The sequence below is a fragment of the Mytilus edulis genome, chromosome 8, assembly GCF_963676685.1.
Source record: "Mytilus edulis chromosome 8, xbMytEdul2.2, whole genome shotgun sequence".
Classification (NCBI taxonomy): domain Eukaryota; kingdom Metazoa; phylum Mollusca; class Bivalvia; order Mytilida; family Mytilidae; genus Mytilus; species Mytilus edulis.
Genome location: NC_092351.1, coordinates 90,270,991 through 90,290,785, shown reverse-complemented (window position 1 = coordinate 90,290,785; position 19,795 = coordinate 90,270,991). Strand labels below are relative to the sequence as shown.

Here is a 19,795-nt window from a genome sequence, read left to right as displayed (position 1 = left end):
TTAATTTTGGACCCTTTGGACCCTAATTCCTATACTATTGGGACCAAAACTGCCGCAATCAATACCAACCCTTCTTTCCTTTTCAAACCTTATGTTTAAATTTCATAGATTTCTATTCAATTATACTAAAGTTATTGTGCGAAAACCAAGAAAAATGCCTATCTGTGCCCCTTTTTGGCCCCTAATTCCTAAACTGTTGGGACCAAAACACCCAAAATCAATCCCAACCTTCCTTTTATGGTCATTAACCTTATGTTAAAATTTTATTGATTTCTATCAACTTATACTAAAGTAATTATCCGGAAGTCATCCGTCTTTGGACGACGCTGAAGACAACGACAAAGACGACAACGATGTGATACAAATATACAACAAATTTTTTTTTAATTTTTGCGGTTAACACTAATGCAAAATGACCTCATGGCTTTATCCAATTTCAGTATAAAGCTATAACCAATAAAAGAACAGAGCTGCACAGTGCCCTGCCTGGCACATTATTTATCCATCCAAGGGCAATAACTAAAAAAAAACTTTTTCTTTTAACTTTATCATATCTAACCAAATACTATTGTATCTATCTAAATAACACATATCTAACCTTGAATTAACTGAGGATTTTCATGTTTATTTACATAACACATATTAAATGTCACGTACTGTCTCCAAACTTCTGTTGAGGATGGAATTTTAGTCAGATGTATATTTCTACAAAATAAATAGCATATTAACGTATTAATAAATAATAAACCACACATTCATTCTCTCTGTATAAAATCTTACAAAGTTTCAAAGGTTAATAATACCTAAACTTGAACTATGCAAACAATTCAAAGTCTATGAACAATGATGAGGGGGCAGGGCCATACTATTCCTAAATAATTCAATTTTTAATTAATGTGATTGGCTGACATTGCTTTGCCTATCAGCTCATAGACATAATTTTGTCATGTGACCGTGAGGTCATCAACGTTTTTTCACAATTTACTGCCGCTTAAGGTAGATTTGGACTATTCGACTGCGCATAATTTCATGCAATAATTACCATGCACACGAAAAGTTTGTGTCGTACATTCATTATACTTTTTTTTAAATATTTTGATTGATTAAAAATGTAAAATTATTGTACTTATGACACTAACAAAGTATTATCGTTATTATGTGTATCTGTGAAAGACTCAAAATGACATTTCACCCAATTTTACCATTTTCCACCAAATTTTGGGTTTAAGGCTAAATCTTTTTTTCCTTATCAGTGACCTATGTTTTTTATTTGCTCATTCTTTAACGCTATATTTCAGCTTTTTATATTACAGTTTTGCACCAAGTGTCACAGAATGTTTTTTTGATATTCGGATAAAAATATGTCATCACCTCTACTTTCCCTATCATTTCATTGAAAAATGTTCCCTTTTACATACCTCTATATTCCGAGCTTAAATGGTCCGGGACCCCCTATTTTTTTTTAACCAATTTGATTCACTCTCTATCAAGATTAAAATAACAAAAAATACAGCACTTCTGACAAAAACTTCGAATAGGCTTGAGCCACCTTAAAATGGAATTTAGAATTAAATTATTAGGAATGAATGTTATATTTTTTCTGTCTTTTCAAAATAACATAAAAAATGTGGTGCACACTTTAAAATAACATGCTACATGGGTTATTCAGTGTGCACCACATTTTTTTTTATCTTATTTCTTCATATAGAGAGAAAATATATAACAGTCATTCCTTAAACAGTTAGGACAACAACCCCAATAAAAAATCACAACCTAGTGCTTTACAATAGAAATACTTAAAGATTTTTGTTCAATTTATTCAGCTATTTATTGAACAAGAAAGAAAAAAGGTTATTTTTGGTTTTTTTTTAATCACAGTTGTTGATGATGTCTCATACATGGTAATATATATACCCTGTGTACAAATCAAGATAAATTCCCCTCATAGGTGGCAGCACCATCTGCATATCACCGGTCAAGTAACCATCTCCACTGATTCGTAAGTTCAGGTCATTGCTTCTTCTATCAGCTTCGTGTGGATATCTAAGAATAAATAGTACAAACTGTATCATTTAGCCTAACTCTTGGGATATCTGAGCATAAATAGTACAAACTGTATTATTTCACTAAACTCTTTGGATATCTAAGTATAAACAATGCTAACTTAATAATTTACCAAACTAATAGGATATCTGGGTATAAACAATGCTAACTGTATCATTCCACAGAACTCTTGGGATATCTGGGTATAAACAATGCTAACTGTATCATTCCACAGAACTCTTGGGATATCTAAGTATAAACAATGCTAACTGTATCATTCCACAGAACTCTTGGGATATCTGGGTATAAACAATGCTAACTGTGTCATTCCACAGAACTCGTGGGATATCTAGGTATAAACAATGCTAACTGTATCATTCCACAGAACTCTTGGGATATCTAGGTATAAACAATGCTAACTGTGTCATTCCACAGAACTCTTGGGATATCTAAGTATAAACAATGCTAACTGTATCATTCCACAGAACTCTTGGGATATCTAGGTATAAACAATGCTAACTGTATCATTCCACAGAACTCTTGGGATATCTGGGTATAAACAATGCTAACTGTATCATTCCACAGAACTCTTGGGATATCTAAGTATAAACAATGCTAACTGTATCATTCCACAGAACTCTTGGGATATCTGGGTATAAACAATGCTAACTGTATCATTCCACAGAACTCTTGGGATATCTGAGTATAAACAATGCTAACTGTGTCATTCCACAGAACTCTTGGGATATCTATGTATAAACAATGCTAACTGTATCATTCCAGAGAACTCTTGGTATATCTAGGTATAAACAATGATAACTGTATCATTCCAGAGAACTCTTGGTATATCTAGGTATAAACAATGCTAACTGTATCATTTCACCAAACTAATGGGATATCTAAGTATAAACAATGCTAACTGATCATTTAAAGTCTTATTATCTTATCAGTAGAACATATACTTTACTTACTGATCATACAAATGTCCACGCTCCTTTTGGGGATCAGAACATTTAGGTAGTAACAGTTGTATCCTCCAGACGACCTTCAATGGTGTAGGTAGTGACCCCTGGTCTATGACCTTATCTATCAGTGGTTGCCATGGTTTTTTAATGTTGTGTCTAAAACTTGTTGATCCTGGGTGAGGACTATTTGATGATACACTACAAATTTACATTTTATATCGATCAGCATGACATGAATGCTCCCCCTATAGCTATCTCAAAAAGTGTAGACCAACCTGAACAAACTTGCAAACTCAATCTGTAATCATCCTAATACCCTTAAAACACTTGATGTACTAACAAAAAGTGGGGGATTAATCTTTAACATTTATTCAATGTTCACTTTTCTACCTCCGAAGTTCAGTGGTTGTCATTGGTTGCTGTCTGTTATATCTATTTTTAGTTTATTGTTTTGTCATAACTCATAAATCAGGCTGTGAGTTTTTTTTTTTTTATTGATTAACATTTTGTACATCTTCGCTAGCCAAGGGTTACAAATCTACTTCCCTCCTCTCACCCTTGGCGGATTGAGATAGAATTTCCGAGACATAAGGTAATGATTTTTAATGGTTGCAGTGGAAACTCGCTGCATCCAATCAAAAAGCGAATATAACATGATCACATGTAAATGTAGAAAGTGTATGTAAACAATTGCCACATGCTTATTGTGCAACAAGTCTTTACATACCTAAACATACAACTATATTTAGTGACAATTTGAATGTTTTTAATCGACTAATAGAAGTTCCTATGTATGTTTCTAGCACAGTCAAATGCATGAATGTCAATGTATCTTTTCATTTCATGCTTTACCAAGTGTGCAGAATCTAGACGCTACCATGTTTTTGCCTCCAAATTGAAGAGTTCAAGTGCTACCATTGGTCAAAAATAATGTATTCAGAATGGGCATGACTTTAATCTACTGATAGATAACGCAACATTGTTATCACAAATATTGGCTTAATCTGCCAAGGGTAGAAGTGGATCATGACCCTTGGCTAGCAAAGATGCATTTTGTAATGTTAGAACCTTTTATTGATTCCTACATCAAGTTTTGCTCATTGATATAGTCTGTATGGTTGCCTATAATCAATATTGCCTATTTATCATATGTCATTGCCTCATTAGCATCTATGTCTGAACCATTTCTGTGTTGTTAAAAGGTATGACAAGTATCATCATTAGCCATTTCAAAATACAGATCCTAATTAAATATGCATATTATGCACAAAAGACTAATTTTCCTATGAATATAATTCCCCCTTAGGGTGAAAAAAGTCTATAATTAATTTTATGTATACTTGATAATTAACAGGATAATGTATGAAACCTTTATACAGCGATACATCTTTGGAAATTTATGATAGGTAAATATTTTGTGTTTTATTTAGTGCTGTAAAAAAAGCAAAAGTTAAACACAAGCAAAAACCTGATATAGGGTATAGATATTCTTTTAAAATACAATTCTTACTCCATTAGCAATTAAGCTATATGTTTTTCTTTTAACAAATGTTTGACTCACTTAGCAGTAAATCTGCGATACATTTTAGATGACTCCTCCGTTTTACCCTGTAATGCGTACACCATGGATAGATAATAGTACAGATATTTTTCTTTCTCTGTCAGAGTCTGTAAACGTTTAATAGCCTCATCATACAGGGAACCAGTTGCCTCTGAATACAAATAAATATTTATTGTTATCTATGATATTTTCACAGGACAATAAATCACAAAATGTTTTTATATCCTATAAATAAGCAGGCGGAAACCTGGTTTAAATAGAACAAAAAAATCGAAGCTCTTTCTTAGAGAAGGCGATAAATGCTTACTGTAATGTTTACTATGGTGACAAATTTTTTTTAAAGTTAATAGAAACAAGAGGCTGTCACAACGACAGCAAACCGGATTTATTAACATTTATTTGTGTCCTGGCAATATCACAAGAACCATTACTGATGAATGGTGAAAGTGAAAATCGTCAATATCAAATTTGACCTCCATTTTGTCATCAGTACCAACATATAAAAATTTGAAAAGCTTAGATTGAATGGTTTATGAGTAAATGCAACAGCGTGAATGGAAACGCCATTTTACGATCTTTCAAGAACTATAACTCCTGAACGGTAAAAGTCAGAATCGTCATTATTGAACTTGACCTTTATTTTGTCATCAGTAACAACATATAAAAATTTGGGAAGCTTTGGTAGAACAGTTCATGCGTAAATGCACGGACACGACTGAAAACTCCATTTTTCGATCTTTCAAGAACCATAACTCCTGAACAGTAAAAGTCAAAATCGTCATTATTGAACTTGACCTTCATTTAGTTGTCAGTAACAACATATCAAAATTTTAAAAGCTTTGGTTGAAAGGTTCATGAGTTAATGCACGGACAACATTTGAATGCCGCCCACCGGCCTGACCGACCAACCGACCGACCGCCCGACCGGCAGCCCGACGTACATCCCCAAATCAATAAACGACATTTTTGTCACAAAAATCCGGTTAACAAATAAAATGACAATTTTCTTCTCAATTACGAAGTGTTTCATTTTAAAAACACCATTTTCATAAGTTTTCAATTTATCTAGTACATATTTAAGCAGAACAATTAGATATCAAGTCGACAACATGGGTATCTTTCAAGTTGAATGTAGAAAATGCATAACCTCCGATTTAAAAAAAAAAATTACCACGGACAGAAAACATATCAATCTATTAGTTCAGTAATTTTTGTGTCTGCCCTTCCATTACGTTACTCAAGAAAAAATTCCAAAAAATGGGAAACAACTGTTTCGAAAAGAGAAAATCGAGTGCACCTTTTTATGTTAGGGCGTGTTTGAGTTGAGTATTTTGTCTTGATATGGCACAAAGCAAGAATATTTCATACATCGTCTTGCTTCAGATTCCATCATTTTTATATATCAAAGCTACAGGTTGACTTTATAATATAAAAAAAACACAGTACTAAAAGATGAAATATATGGGTCAAGTGAAATACCTATCTAAAGAATCACAAAAACAGAGTAGGTGTGTTCGAATAGCTATTTTTTTTACTAAAAGTAATTGACGACAGTCTTTCAAGTTGGATGATGAAAATGCATATCTTCGAAAAATTATAACTTTTTGTGTGTGATAACTAGGGTTTGTAGTCTCCAACCATTAAAAAAGTCTAGTCTGCCCTTCCACGAAATATTTAATTATAATTTTTTTTTAAAGTTTATGAATTTTGAAAATTCCACCTGACAACTGATCAGACAATAGTTTTAAGTTGAATCAATGCAGACAAGATCATTTACTGATGCTCATTAGCTAATTGATCGTTTGTCTTTTAAAATACAACTGACATATAAGGATCGTAATGGTGCAATGTGGATAAATTTATCGGTTTCCAAGAGCAAAATTGGCAGTGCTTCCCTACAATGGCTTCCATTTCTACAATTGTGAAAATGAACTGGCGTAATGGGGAGATAATTTTGACGAAGTAGAATCCTGACTGAAGGTTTTAAATCACATGACAGTATTCTGATAATGTTTCGGACATCTATTTAAACCAATTAGAATTAACTTATTGACCATGGCCATGTCCAGGATCCCAAGCAATTGCATAGTGGCACTTGTTATGAAAATACTGTAATTTTAAAGATACTAAAGGTCTATACAAACCATGCCAATAACTTCCAAAATAACACAAGAATGCATCAAACGCAGACAGGGGACCAGCACACTCTATAGATTCTGGTAATTGTGTAGATATGGCTGACGTCCAAGCTGCCAATGATCGATCTGCTTTCTGGTAACTTAATAACCTACAATATAGAGGAGAACAAAATGAGTTTCTGGTAACTTAATAACCTACAATATAGAGGAGTACAAAATGAGTTTCTAGTCACTAAATAATCTACAATATAGAGGAGTACAAAATGAGTTTCTAGTCACTAAATAACCTACAATATAGAGGAGTACAAAATGAATTTATGGTAACTCAATAACCTACAATATAGAGTACAAAATGAGTTTCTGGTAACTCAATAACCTACAATATAGAGGAGTACAAAATGAGTTTCTGGTAACTTAATAACCTACAATATAGAGGAGTGCAAAATGAGTTTCTGGTAACTTAATAACATACAATATAGAGGAGTACTAAATGAGTTTCTGGTAACTTAATAACCTACAATATAGAGGAGTACAAAATGAGTTTCTGGTAATTCAATAACCTACAATATAGAGGAGTACAAAATGAGTTTCTGGTAACTTAATAACCTACAATATAGAGGAGTACAAAATGAGTTTCTGGTAACTCAATAACCTACAATATAGAGGAGTACAAAATGAGTTTCTGGTAACTTAATAACCTACAATATAGAGGAGTACAAAATGAGTTTCTGGTAACTCAATAACCTACAATATAGAGGAGTACAAAATGAGTTTCTGGTAACTCAATAAACTACAATATAGAGGAGTACAAAATGAGTTTCTGGTAACTCAATAACCTACAATATAGAGGAGTACAAAATGAGTTTCTGGTCACTCAACAACCTACAATATAGAGGAGTACAAAATGAGTTTCTGCTAACTCAATAACATACAATATAGCTCGGAGTAAAAAATTGGGTAGAACACAAATCTAGGGTGCTCGCATAAGGCAGCTTAACTGCCTAAAAATTAGGAATCTACATACACAGTTAGATTCGGCATATCAAAGAACCCCAATTATTCAATTTTTGATGAAATCAAACAAAGTTTAATTTTGGACCCTGATTTGGACCAACTTGAAAACTTGGCCAATAATCAAAAATCTAAGTACATTTTTAGATTCAGCATATCAAAGAACCCCAAGGTTTCAATTTTTGTTAAAATCAAATTAAGTTTAATTTTGGACCCTATGGACCTTAATGTAGATCAATTTGAAAACGGGACCAGAAATTAAGAATCTACATACACAGTTAGATTCGGCATATCAAAGAACCCCAATTATTCAATTTTTGATGAAATCAAACAAAGTTCAATTTTGGACCCTTTGGGCCCTTATACCTAAACTGTTGGGACCAAAACTTCAAAAATCAAACCCAGCCTTCCTTTTATGGTCATAAACCTTGTGTTTAACTTTCATAGATTTCTATTTACTTATACTAAAGTTATGCTGTGAAAAACCAAGAATAATGCTTATTTGGGCCCCTTTTTGGCCCTTAATTCCTAAACTGTTGGGATTTCAACTCCCAAAATCAATCCCAACCTTTCTTTTGTGGTCATAAACCTTGTGTTTAAATTTCATTGATTTCTAATTACTTATACTAAAGTTATTGTGCAAAAACCAAGAATAATGCTTATTTGGGCCCTTTTTTGGCCCCTAATTCCTAAACTGTTGGAACCAAAACTCCCAAAATCAATCCTAACCTTCCTTTTGTGGTCATAAACCTTGTGTTAAAATTTCATAGATTTCTAATCCCTTTTACTAAAGTTAAAGTGCGAAAACTAAAAGTATTCGGACGACGACAACGACGACAACGACGACAACGACGCAGATGACGACGCCAACGTGATACCAATATACAACCAAAAAATTTTCAATTTTTGCGGTCGTATAAAAAAGTTAACAACGACGAGGGATGACGGACGACGGACGCCAAGTGATGAGAAAAGCTCACTTGGCCCTTCGTGCCAGGTGAGCTAAAAAAAGGCCAAATAAAGTACGATCTTGAAGTCGTTGAAGACCTAAATTTCTAAAAGTTATGCTAAATACATCTAAGGTAATATATTCTTGAGGTAGAAAGGCCTTATATAGTATTTCAAAATTCAAAAGTTATGTAAACAGTTAATTTATAAATATGAAAAAAAAAATCCCTCAAAAATATGCCCCCACAAGATTGCATCCTTAATCAAGTGTCTTACCCAACATCATTAGAGGCAGCACATAGCATCCTAAATCTACAGTGTCTTACCCAACACCATTAGAGGCTGCACATAGCATCTTAAATCTACAGTGTCTTACCCAACATCATTAGAGGCTGCACATGGATCCTAAATCTACAGTGTCTTACCCAACATCATTAGAGGCTGCACATAGCATCCTATATCTACAGTGTCTTACCTAACATCATTAGAGGCTGCACATAGCATCTTAAATCTACAGTGTCTTACCCAACATCATTAGAGGCTGCACATAGCATCCTAAATCTACAGTGTCTTACCCAACATCATTAGAGGCTGCACATAGCATCTTAAATCTACAGTGTCTTACCCAACATCATTAGAGGCAGCACATAGCATCCTACATCTACAGTGTCTTACCCAACATCATTAGAGGCTGCACATAGCATCCTAAATCAACAGTGTCTTACCCAACATCATTAGAGGCTGCACATAGCATCTTAAATCTAGTGTCTTACCCAACATCATTAGAGGCAGCACATAGCATCTTAAATCTACAGTGTCTTACCCAACATCATTAGAGGCTGCACATAGCATCTTAAATCTACAGTGTCTTACCCAACATCATTAGAGGCAGCACATAGCATCTTAAATCTACAGTGTCTTACCCAACATCATTAGAGGCTGCACATAGCATCCTAAATCTACAGTGTCTTACTCAACATCATTAGAGGCTGCACATAGGATCCTAAATCTACAGTGTCTTACCCAACATCATTAGAGGCTGCACATAGCATCCTAAATCTACAGTGTCTTACCCAACATCATTAGAGGCTGCACAAAGCATCTTAAATCTACAGTGTCTTACTCAACATCATTAGAGGCTGCACATAGCATCTTAAATCTACAGTGTCTTACCCAACATCATTAGAGGCTGCACATAGCATCCTCAATCTACAGTGTCTTACCCAACATCATTAGAGGCTGCACATAGCATCCTAAATCTAGTGTCTTACCCAACATCATTAGAGGCTGCACATAGCATCCTAAATCTACAGTGTCTTACCCAACATCATTAGAGGCAGCACATAGCATCTTAAATCTACAGTGTCTTACCCAACATCATTAGAGGCTGCACATAGCATCTTAAATCTACAGTGTCTTACCCAACATCATTAGAGGCAGCACATAGCATCCTAATCTACAGTGTCTTACCCAACATCATTAGAGGCTGCACAAAGCATCTTAAATCTACAGTGTCTTACCCAACATCATTAGAGGCTGCACATAGCATCCTATATCTACAGTGTCTTACCCAACACCATTAGAGGCTGCACATAGCATCCTAAATCTACAGTGTCTTACCCAACATCATTAGAGGCTGCACATAGGATCCTAAATCTACAGTGTCTTACCCAACATCATTAGAGGCTGCACATAGCATCTTAAATCTACAGTGTCTTACCCAACATCATTAGAGGCTGCACATAGCATCTAAATCTACGGTGTCTTACCCAACATCATTAGAGGCTGCACATAGGATCCTAAATCTAGTGTCTTACCCAACATCATTAGAGGCTGCACATAGCATCCTAAATCTACAGTGTCTTGCCCAACATCATTAGAGGCTGCACATAGCATCTTAAATCTACAGTGTCTTACCCAACATCATTAGAGGCTGCACATAGCATCTTAAATCTACAGTGTCTTACCCAACATCATTAGAGGCTGCACATAGCATCTTAAATCTACAGTGTCTTACCCAACATCATTAGAGGCTGCACATAGCATCTTAAATCTACAGTGTCTTACCCAACATCATTAGAGGCAGCACATAACATCCTAAATCTACAGTGTCTTACCCAACATCATTAGAGGCTGCACATAGCATCCTAAATCTACAGTGTCTTACCCAACATCATTAGAGGCTGCACATAGCATCTTAAATCTACAGTGTCTTACACAACATCATTAGAGGCAGCACATAGCATCCTACATCTACAGTGTCTTACCCAACATCATTAGAGGCTGCACATAGCATCCTATATCAACAGTGTCTTACCCAACATCATTAGAGGCTGCACATAGCATCTTAAATCTACAGTGTCTTACCCAACATCATTAGAGGCTGCACATAGCATCTTAAATCTACAGTGTCTTACCCAACATCATTAGAGGCAGCACATAGCATCTTAAATCTACAGTGTCTTACCCAACATCATTAGAGGCTGCACATAGCATCCTAAATCTACAGTGTCTTATCCAACATCATTAGAGGCTGCACATAGGATCCTAAATCTACAGTGTCTTACCCAACATCATTAGAGGCTGCACATAGCATCCTAAATCTACAGTGTCTTACCCAACATCATTAGAGGCTGCACAAAGCATCTTAAATCTACAGTGTCTTACCCAACATCATTAGAGGCTGCACATAGCATCTTAAATCTACAGTGTATTACCCAACATCATTAGAGGCTGCACATAGCATCCTAAATCTACAGTGTCTTACCCTACATCATTAGAGGCTGCACATAGCATCCTAAATCTAGTGTCTTACCCAACATCATTAGAGGCTGCACATAGCATCCTAAATCTACAGTGTCTTACCCAACATCATTAGAGGCAGCACATAGCATCTTAAATCTACAGTGTCTTACCCAACATCATTAGAGGCTGCACATAGCATCTTAAATCTACAGTGTCTTACCCAACATCATTAGAGGCAGCACATAGCATCTTAAATCTAGTGTCTTACCCAACATCATTAGAGGCTGCACATAGCATCTTAAATCTACAGTGTCTTACCCAACATCATTAGAGGCTGCACAAAGCATCTTAAATCTACAGTGTCTTACCCAACATCATTAGAGGCTGCACATAGCATCCTATATCTACAGTGTCTTACCCAACACCATTAGAGGCTGCACATAGCATCCTAAATCTACAGTGTCCTACCCAACATCATTAGAGGCTGCACATAGGATCCTAAATCTACAGTGTCTTACCCAACATCATTAGAGGCTGCACATAGCATCTTAAATTTACAGTGTCTTACCCAACATCATTAGAGGCTGCACATAGCATCCTAAATCTACAGTGTCTTACCCAACATCATTAGAGGCTGCACATAGGATCCTAAATCTAGTGTCTTACCCAACATCATTAGAGGCTGCACATAGCATCTTAAATCTACAGTGTCTTACCCAACATCATTAGAGGCAGCACATAGCATCCTAAATCTACAGTGTCTTATCCAACATCATTAGAGGCTGCACAAAGCATCTTAAATCTACAGTGTCTTACCCAACATCATTAGAGGCTGCATATAGCATCCTATATCTACAGTGTCTTACCCAACATCATTAGAGGCAGCACATAACATCCTAAATCTACAGTGTCTTACCCAACATCATTAGAGGCTGCACATAGCATCCTAGTTTGTCTGTCAATTTCTGACACAATATCTTGTTTGTTGTGTTTTTGTTTTGTTGTTAAGGCATCTTTGGCTAAATGGAAATATCTAACAGCAGAATCACCGTCTCCAAACTGTAGAAACATCCTTCCTGCTTCAGATAGATACATTGCTTTCACCCTCACTGAAAATATAATAAATTATAAAACAATTATTCTGGGAGTATTGCATTGCAATACATAGACCAGTTAAAGGACCATAACTCTACACAAAATCATCACACTGAACCAAATTTGACCTATATCTGTAACCTGTCATGATAAAACTATATACCTATTATCAAATCAATATCTTCAAGCATGACAAACAAGAATGTGTCCAAATTACATGGATGCCCCACTCCCACTATCATTTTCCACGTTCGAATGGAACGTGAACTGGGTAAAAAATCTAATTTGGCATCAAAATTAAAAAGATCATACTATAGGGAACATGTGTACCAAGTTTCAAGTTGATTGGACTTCAACTTCATCAAAAACTGCCTTGACCAAAAACTTTAACCTGAAACTTGCATTTTCATTTTCTATGTTCAGTTGACCGTGAAATTGGGGTCCAAAGTCTAAGGAGTAGGTCCAGTAAGGGCTGATTTTGAACTCAAATTTCAGGTTCATCTGATGAAAGATTTTGGACACTTTTTAAACACTCAAGTGTCTATTTCAGTTGATTCAATTAGTTTATATGAAAGATTTGAACTGATTTGGTCATTTAAAACGCTCTGATTCAAGCCTTAATATGACAAATCTATTAAATATGCCAAAAAAATGTCACTTTTTAGGCGGTGATTGTCAAAAAAGAAAGTGGCCACATCCTCATTCATCCTCAGCCTTTATATATGTTATGCATAATCATCAAATACAACTTACATTTCAATATTAAGAATGAACACAAATGCACCTGCTTTCATTTCAGACGAGGACCGTAAAAAAATTTAACTAAAATGCTAGGTAACTGTGAAGATGTCAGTAATTTAGCATGACTTAATGATGCTAGTACCCGATATATGTGCATTGTATTGTCAAAAACAGCTCATATTTATGTAGCATAAGCATTCTACTTTCCAATAGATAGCTAAAAATCTAAATTTTATCAATTTTGTAAAACTGCTATATTTTGGGGCTAAAAAGGGGTCTTACTGAACCTACTACTTTGGCTTGAAAATTAGAAAGATCATATCATAAGGAACAAGTGTACTAAGTTTCAAGTTGATTGGACTTCAGCTTCATGTAAAACAACCTTGACCAAAAACTTTAAACAGAAGCGGGACAGACAGACGGACGGCTGAACGAAAGAATGAACAGATGGATGAACGGACGCACAGACCAGAAAACATAATCCCCCTCTACAATCGTAGGTGGGGCATAAAAAGTGTTGAAAACTGTTAATTTGAGTGAATTTATTTAATCCAGGACCATAAGTCTGCACAAAATATTTAGACCTGAACAAAATTAGAACTTGATATATATAGCTTGTTACATATACACCTATTAGCAAATTAATAACTTCAGCATGAAGCAAACAAGAATAAGTGAATAGTACATGGATGCCCACCTCACACTATAACTTTTTATGTTCCATTAAAATTTGAAAACTCATATCATAGGGACATGTGTACTAAGTTTCAACTGTACTTCACTAACTTAATCACAAGAGTGCACACGCTGAAATGTCTCGCCTTCTATACTAATCCTTCTATACTAATCATTGATATTATGTTGATAGTCCTAAGTATACAGGTAAGCTTTATTACAACTGTCACATAAACTTAACATTAACCAAGATAACTAAACAAAGACCAATGAACCTTAAAAAAGAGGTCCAGGTCAGATGAACCATGCCAGGCAGACAGGTACAGCTAACAATGCTTCTATACAACATATATAGTTGACACATTACTTATAGTTTAAGAAAAATAGACCAAAACACAAAAACTTAACACTGTGCAATGAACCGTGAAAATGAGGTCACGGTTAAATAAAACCTGCTCGACTGACATAAAGATCATAAAATATTTCCATACACCAAATATAGTTGACCTATGGCATATAGCATTAGACCAAAACTCAAAAACTTAACTTTGACCACTGAACCATGAAAATGAGGTCAAGGTCACATGACATCTGCCCGCTAGACATGTACACTTAACAATCATTCCATACAACAAATATAGTAGACCTATTGCATATGGTATGAGAAAAACAGACCAAAACACAAAAATTTAACTATAACCACTGAACCATGAAAATGAGGTCAAGGTCAGATGACACCTGCCAGTTGGACATGTACACCTTACAGTCCTTCCATACACTGAATATACTAGCCCTATTGCTTATATTATCTGAGATATGGACTTGACCACCAAAACTTAACCTTGTTCACTGATCCATGAAATGAGGTCGAGGTCAAGTGAAAACTGTCTGACAGACACGAGGACCTTGCAAGGTACGCACATATCAAATATAGTTATCCTATTACTTATAATAAGAGAGAATTCAACATTACAAAAAATATGAACTTTTTTTTCAAGTGGTCACTGAACCATGAAAATGAGGTCAAGGACATTGGACATGTGACTGACGGAAACTTCGTAACATGAAGCATCTATATACAAAGTATGAAGCATCCACGTCTTCCACCTTCTAAAATATAAAGCTTTTAAGAAGTGAGCTAACGCCGCCGCCGTAGCCGCCGCCGTAGCCGCCGCCGCCGGATCACTTTCCCTATGTCGAGCTTTCTGCAACAAAAGTTGCAGGCTCGACAAAAAACCAGATGCTCCACAGGGCGCAGATTTATACGACTCAGAGGTTGAATCCCGAACGGTTGGGCAAGTATGGACACAACATTCAAGCTGGATTCAGCTCTAAATTTGGATTGTGATTAAATAGTTGACACAGCATAGGTTTCTGACACAGAATGAATGTGGTCTAATGAATTTAAATTTTTCTTTTTTGCCTTAGAGCAATTCACTATGCTGTTGAATATAAATCCTCTCAAAAAAATGTTGGAAGCAATTTTCTTTTTATTTATGAAATCTGAAATGAGAAAAATTGAACACCCCCTCTCCCCCCCCCCCCCCCCCCCAATTTTTTTTTTCACATGCCCCTTTCCCTTATTCCAAAACTGATCTCAATTCAAATTTCTAATGGAGTATGCAACAATAACTACTCATTTAAATACATCATAAAATATTAAAATGTAAAATAAAGTGCTTGTTATCACTGAATGGTAAAAATTGTTTTAATTTATCAGTTGGTAGTAAAAGTGAATATACGTTGTATATTGTATAAAACAATGATGTAAGTTGATTCAACTACTATTCTGGACAAAGAAAGATAACTCCAATTGAAAATTTCTTGCTATTGCACAATATTGTGCAATTAGATATTTCTTGCTATTGTGCAATACTGTGCAATTGAAAATTTCTTGCTATTGCACAATACTGTGCAATTGAAGATTTCTTGCTTTTGCTGAATACTGTGCAATTGAAAATTTCTTGCTATTGCACAATACTTAATATAATAATTTTGGATCCTGATTTGAACCAACTTGAAAACTGGGCCCATATTCAAAAATCTTAAGTACATGTTTAGATTCAGCATATCAAAAAAGCCCAAGAATTCAATTTTTGTTAAAATCAAACTTAGTTTAATTTTGGACCCTTTCGACTTTAATGTAGACCAATTTGAAAATGGGACCAAAAATTAAGAATCTGCATACACAGTTAGATTTGGCATATCAAGGAACCCCAATTATTCAATTTTTGATAAAATCAAACAAAGTTCAATTTTGGACCCTTTGGGCCCCTTATTCCTAAACTGTTGGGACCAAAACTCCCAAAATCAAACCCAACCTTCCTTTTATGGTCATAAACCTTGTGTTTCAATTTCATAGATTTCTATTTACTTATACTAAAGTTATTGTGCGAAAACCAAGAATAATGCTTATTTGGGCCTTTTTTAGCCCTTTTTTAGCCCCTAATACCTAAATTGTTAAAACAAAAACTTCCAAAATCAATCCAAACCTTCCTTTTGTGGTCATAAACCTTGTGCCAAAATTTCATAGATTTCTATTTACTTAAACTAAAGTTATAGTGCGAAAACCAAGAAAATGCTTATTTGGGCCCTTTTTGGCCCCAAATTCCTAAAATGTTGGGACCAAAACTCCCAAAATCAATCCCAACCTTCCTTTTGTGGTCATAAACCTTGTGTTAAAATTTCATAGATTTCTATTCACTTTTACTAAAGTTAGAGTGCGAAAGTATTCAGCTGACGACGACGGCTACGCAGTTATGGTGCGAAAACCAAGAATAATGCTTATTTGGGCCCCTTTTTGGCACCTAATTCCTAAACTGTTGGGACCTCAACTACCAAAATCAATCCCAACCTTCCTTTTGTAGTCATAAACCTCGTATTTAAATTTCATTGATTTCTATTTACTTATACTAAAGTTATTGTGCGAAAACCAAGAATAATGCTTATTTGGGCCTTTTTTAGCCCTTTTTTAGCCCCTAATACCTAAATTGTTAAAACCAAAACTTCCAAAATCAATCCAAACCTTCCTTTTGTGGTCATAAACCTTGTGACAAAATTTCATAGATTTCTATTTACTTAAACTAAAGTTATAGTGCGAAAACCAAGAAAATGCTTATTTGGGCCCTTTTTGGCCCCAAATTCCTAAAATGTTGGGACCAAAACTCCCAAAATCAATCCCAACCTTCCTTTTGTGGTCATAAACCTTGTGTTAAAATTTCATAGATTTCTATTCACTTTTACTAAAGTTAGAGTGCGAAAGTATTCAGCTGACGACGACGGCTACGCAGACAACGACTCCACCATGATACCAATATACCACCAAAAAAGTTTCAATTTTTGCGGTCGTATAAAAACGGCAATAAATGAAAATATTGATACTTCTAATTTGTAATGAAAATTCAAATAAATATAATTTAAATAAGCAATGAATTAGCATGTTCACCATTCCTTGTATGGAGGGATAAAATACTTCCAATCGCCCTACACTGTACAGCGTAGACACAGTTTGTAATGGTGAAAGTTCCTCCATCGTTCAGTTTTCATCCATGGAGATCCCTGACAATACTGTGCAATTGAAGATTTCTTGCTATTGCGCAATACTGTGTAATTGAAAATTTCTTGCTATTGCACAATATTTAATATAATAATTTTGGATCCTGATTTGGACCAACTTGAAAACTGGACCCATAATCAAATATCTAAGTACATGTTTAGATGCAGCATATCAAAGAAGCCCAAGAATTCAATTTTATAAAATCAAATTTAGTTTAATTTTGGACCCTTGGGACCTTAATGTAGACCAATTTGAAAACGGGACCAAAAATTAAGAATCTACATACACAGTTAGATTCGGCATATCAAAGAACCCCAATTATTCTATTTTTGATGAAATCAAACAAAGTTTAATTTTGGACCCTTTGGGCCCATTATTCCTAAACTGTTGGGACCAAACTCCAAAAATCAATCCCAACCTTCCTTTTATGGTCAAAAGCTTTGTGTTGAAATTTCATACATTTCTATTTACTTAAACTAAAGTTATAGTGCGAAAACCAAAAGTATTCAGACGACGACGACGCTGACGGCGCCAACGTGACACCATTATACGACCTAAAATTTTCAATTTTTGCGGTCGTATAATTACCTTGACCAAAAACTTTAACCTGAAATGGGACAGACGGACAAACCAATGAATGAATGGACGCACAGATACATACACATAATGCCCATTAACGGGGCATAAAAAGTGTGTAAAACTTTGATGATTACTTTATCATGCTAGATCTCAGATGAACTTAACTTTAATAATTACTGTATCATGCTGGATCTCAGATGAACTTAACTGTAGTGATTACTTTATCATGCTGGATCTCAGATGAACTTACCTTTAATAATTACTTTATCAGGCTGGATCTCAGATGACCAACCTGTAATGATTACTTTATCAGGCTGGATCTTAGATGAACTTACCTTTAATAATGACTTTATCATGCTGGATCTCAGATAAACTTATATTTAATGATTACTTTATCATGCTGGATCCCTTTGATGATTACTGTATCATGCTGGTTCTCAGATGAACTTACCTTTAATGATTACTTTATCATGCTGGATCTCAGGTGAACTGACCTTTAATGGTTACTTTATTATGCTGGATCTCAGATGAACTTACCTGTAATGATTACTTCATCATGATGGATCTCAGATGAACTAACCTTTCATGATTACTTTATCATGCTGGATATCAGATCAACTGACCTTTAATGATTACTTTATCACACTGGATCTCAGGTGAACTGACCTTTAATGATTACTTTATCATGCTGGATCTCAGATGAACTTACCCTGAATTATTACTTTATCATGTTGGATCTCTGACCAACCTACCTTTAAGGATTACTTTATCATGCTGGATTTCAGGTGAACTCACCTTTAATGATTACTTTATCATAAGGGATCTTACCTTTATGATAACTTTATCATGCTGTATCTAAGATTAACTTACCTTTAATGATTACTTTATCATGCTAGATCTCAGGTGAACTGACCTTTAATGGTTTTTTTATTATGCTGGATCTCAGATGAACTTACCTGTAATGATTACTTTATCATGCTGGATCTCAGAAAAACTTACCTTTAATGATTACTTTATCATGCATGGTATCAGATCAATTTATCTTTAATGATTACTTTATCCTGCTGGATCTCAGGTGAACTGACCTTTAATGATTACTTTATCATGCTGGATCGCAGACCATCTTATATTTAATGATTACTTTATCATGCTGGATCTCAGATGAACTTATCAGTAATGATTACTTTATCATGTTGGATCTCAGATGAACTAAATAATTACTTTATCATGCTGGATCTCAGATGAACTTGATTACTTTATCATGCCTGATCTCAGATAAACTTACCTTTAGACTCATTGTCAACTAATTTTAGGAAGGTTTGGGAGGCCTGCCTAAGATCACCTCTTGCCCACAGCACGTAAGGAAAAACTAGGTCAAAAGATTTGTCAGCAAATACAATGTCATTTTCCTTGGAATCCCTTGAACATCTGAAAAATAAACATAGATAAGCATTCTGTGAGTATTGCATGGCAATAAATAGTCTCCTATCAGTTAACTAGATGCTCCGCAGGGCACAGCTTTATACGACCCCAGAGGTCGAACCCTGAACAGTTGGGGCAAGTATGGACACAACATTTAAGCTTGATACAGCTCTGAATTTGGATTATGATTAAATAGTTGACACAACATAGGTTTCTGACACAGAATGAATGTGATCTAAGAACTTAAACTTAAAAATTTTAAATTGGACATTTTCCTATTATGGTCCAATATCCAAAATCCAAATACATGGTTAGA

At 35.0% G+C, this 19,795-nt stretch overlaps 1 protein-coding gene across 2 annotated transcripts in view; it reads right to left on the bottom strand.

The window, feature by feature from the left end:
- The window catches only part of LOC139486612 (uncharacterized), an 80,056-nt gene that overhangs the window by 33,352 nt on the left and 26,909 nt on the right, over positions 1 to 19,795 (bottom strand). For both annotated transcript variants that reach the window (XM_071271539.1, XM_071271540.1), the window contains exons 4-10: positions 19,343 to 19,485; positions 12,328 to 12,520; positions 6,714 to 6,856; positions 4,570 to 4,720; positions 3,015 to 3,206; positions 1,915 to 2,043; positions 599 to 705 (exon numbers count right to left, since the gene is read on the bottom strand). In XM_071271539.1, the coding sequence (XP_071127640.1) occupies positions 599 to 705; positions 1,915 to 2,043; positions 3,015 to 3,206; positions 4,570 to 4,720; positions 6,714 to 6,856; positions 12,328 to 12,520; positions 19,343 to 19,485 (1,058 nt within the window). The remainder of the gene's footprint in view (positions 1 to 598; positions 706 to 1,914; positions 2,044 to 3,014; positions 3,207 to 4,569; positions 4,721 to 6,713; positions 6,857 to 12,327; positions 12,521 to 19,342; positions 19,486 to 19,795) is intronic.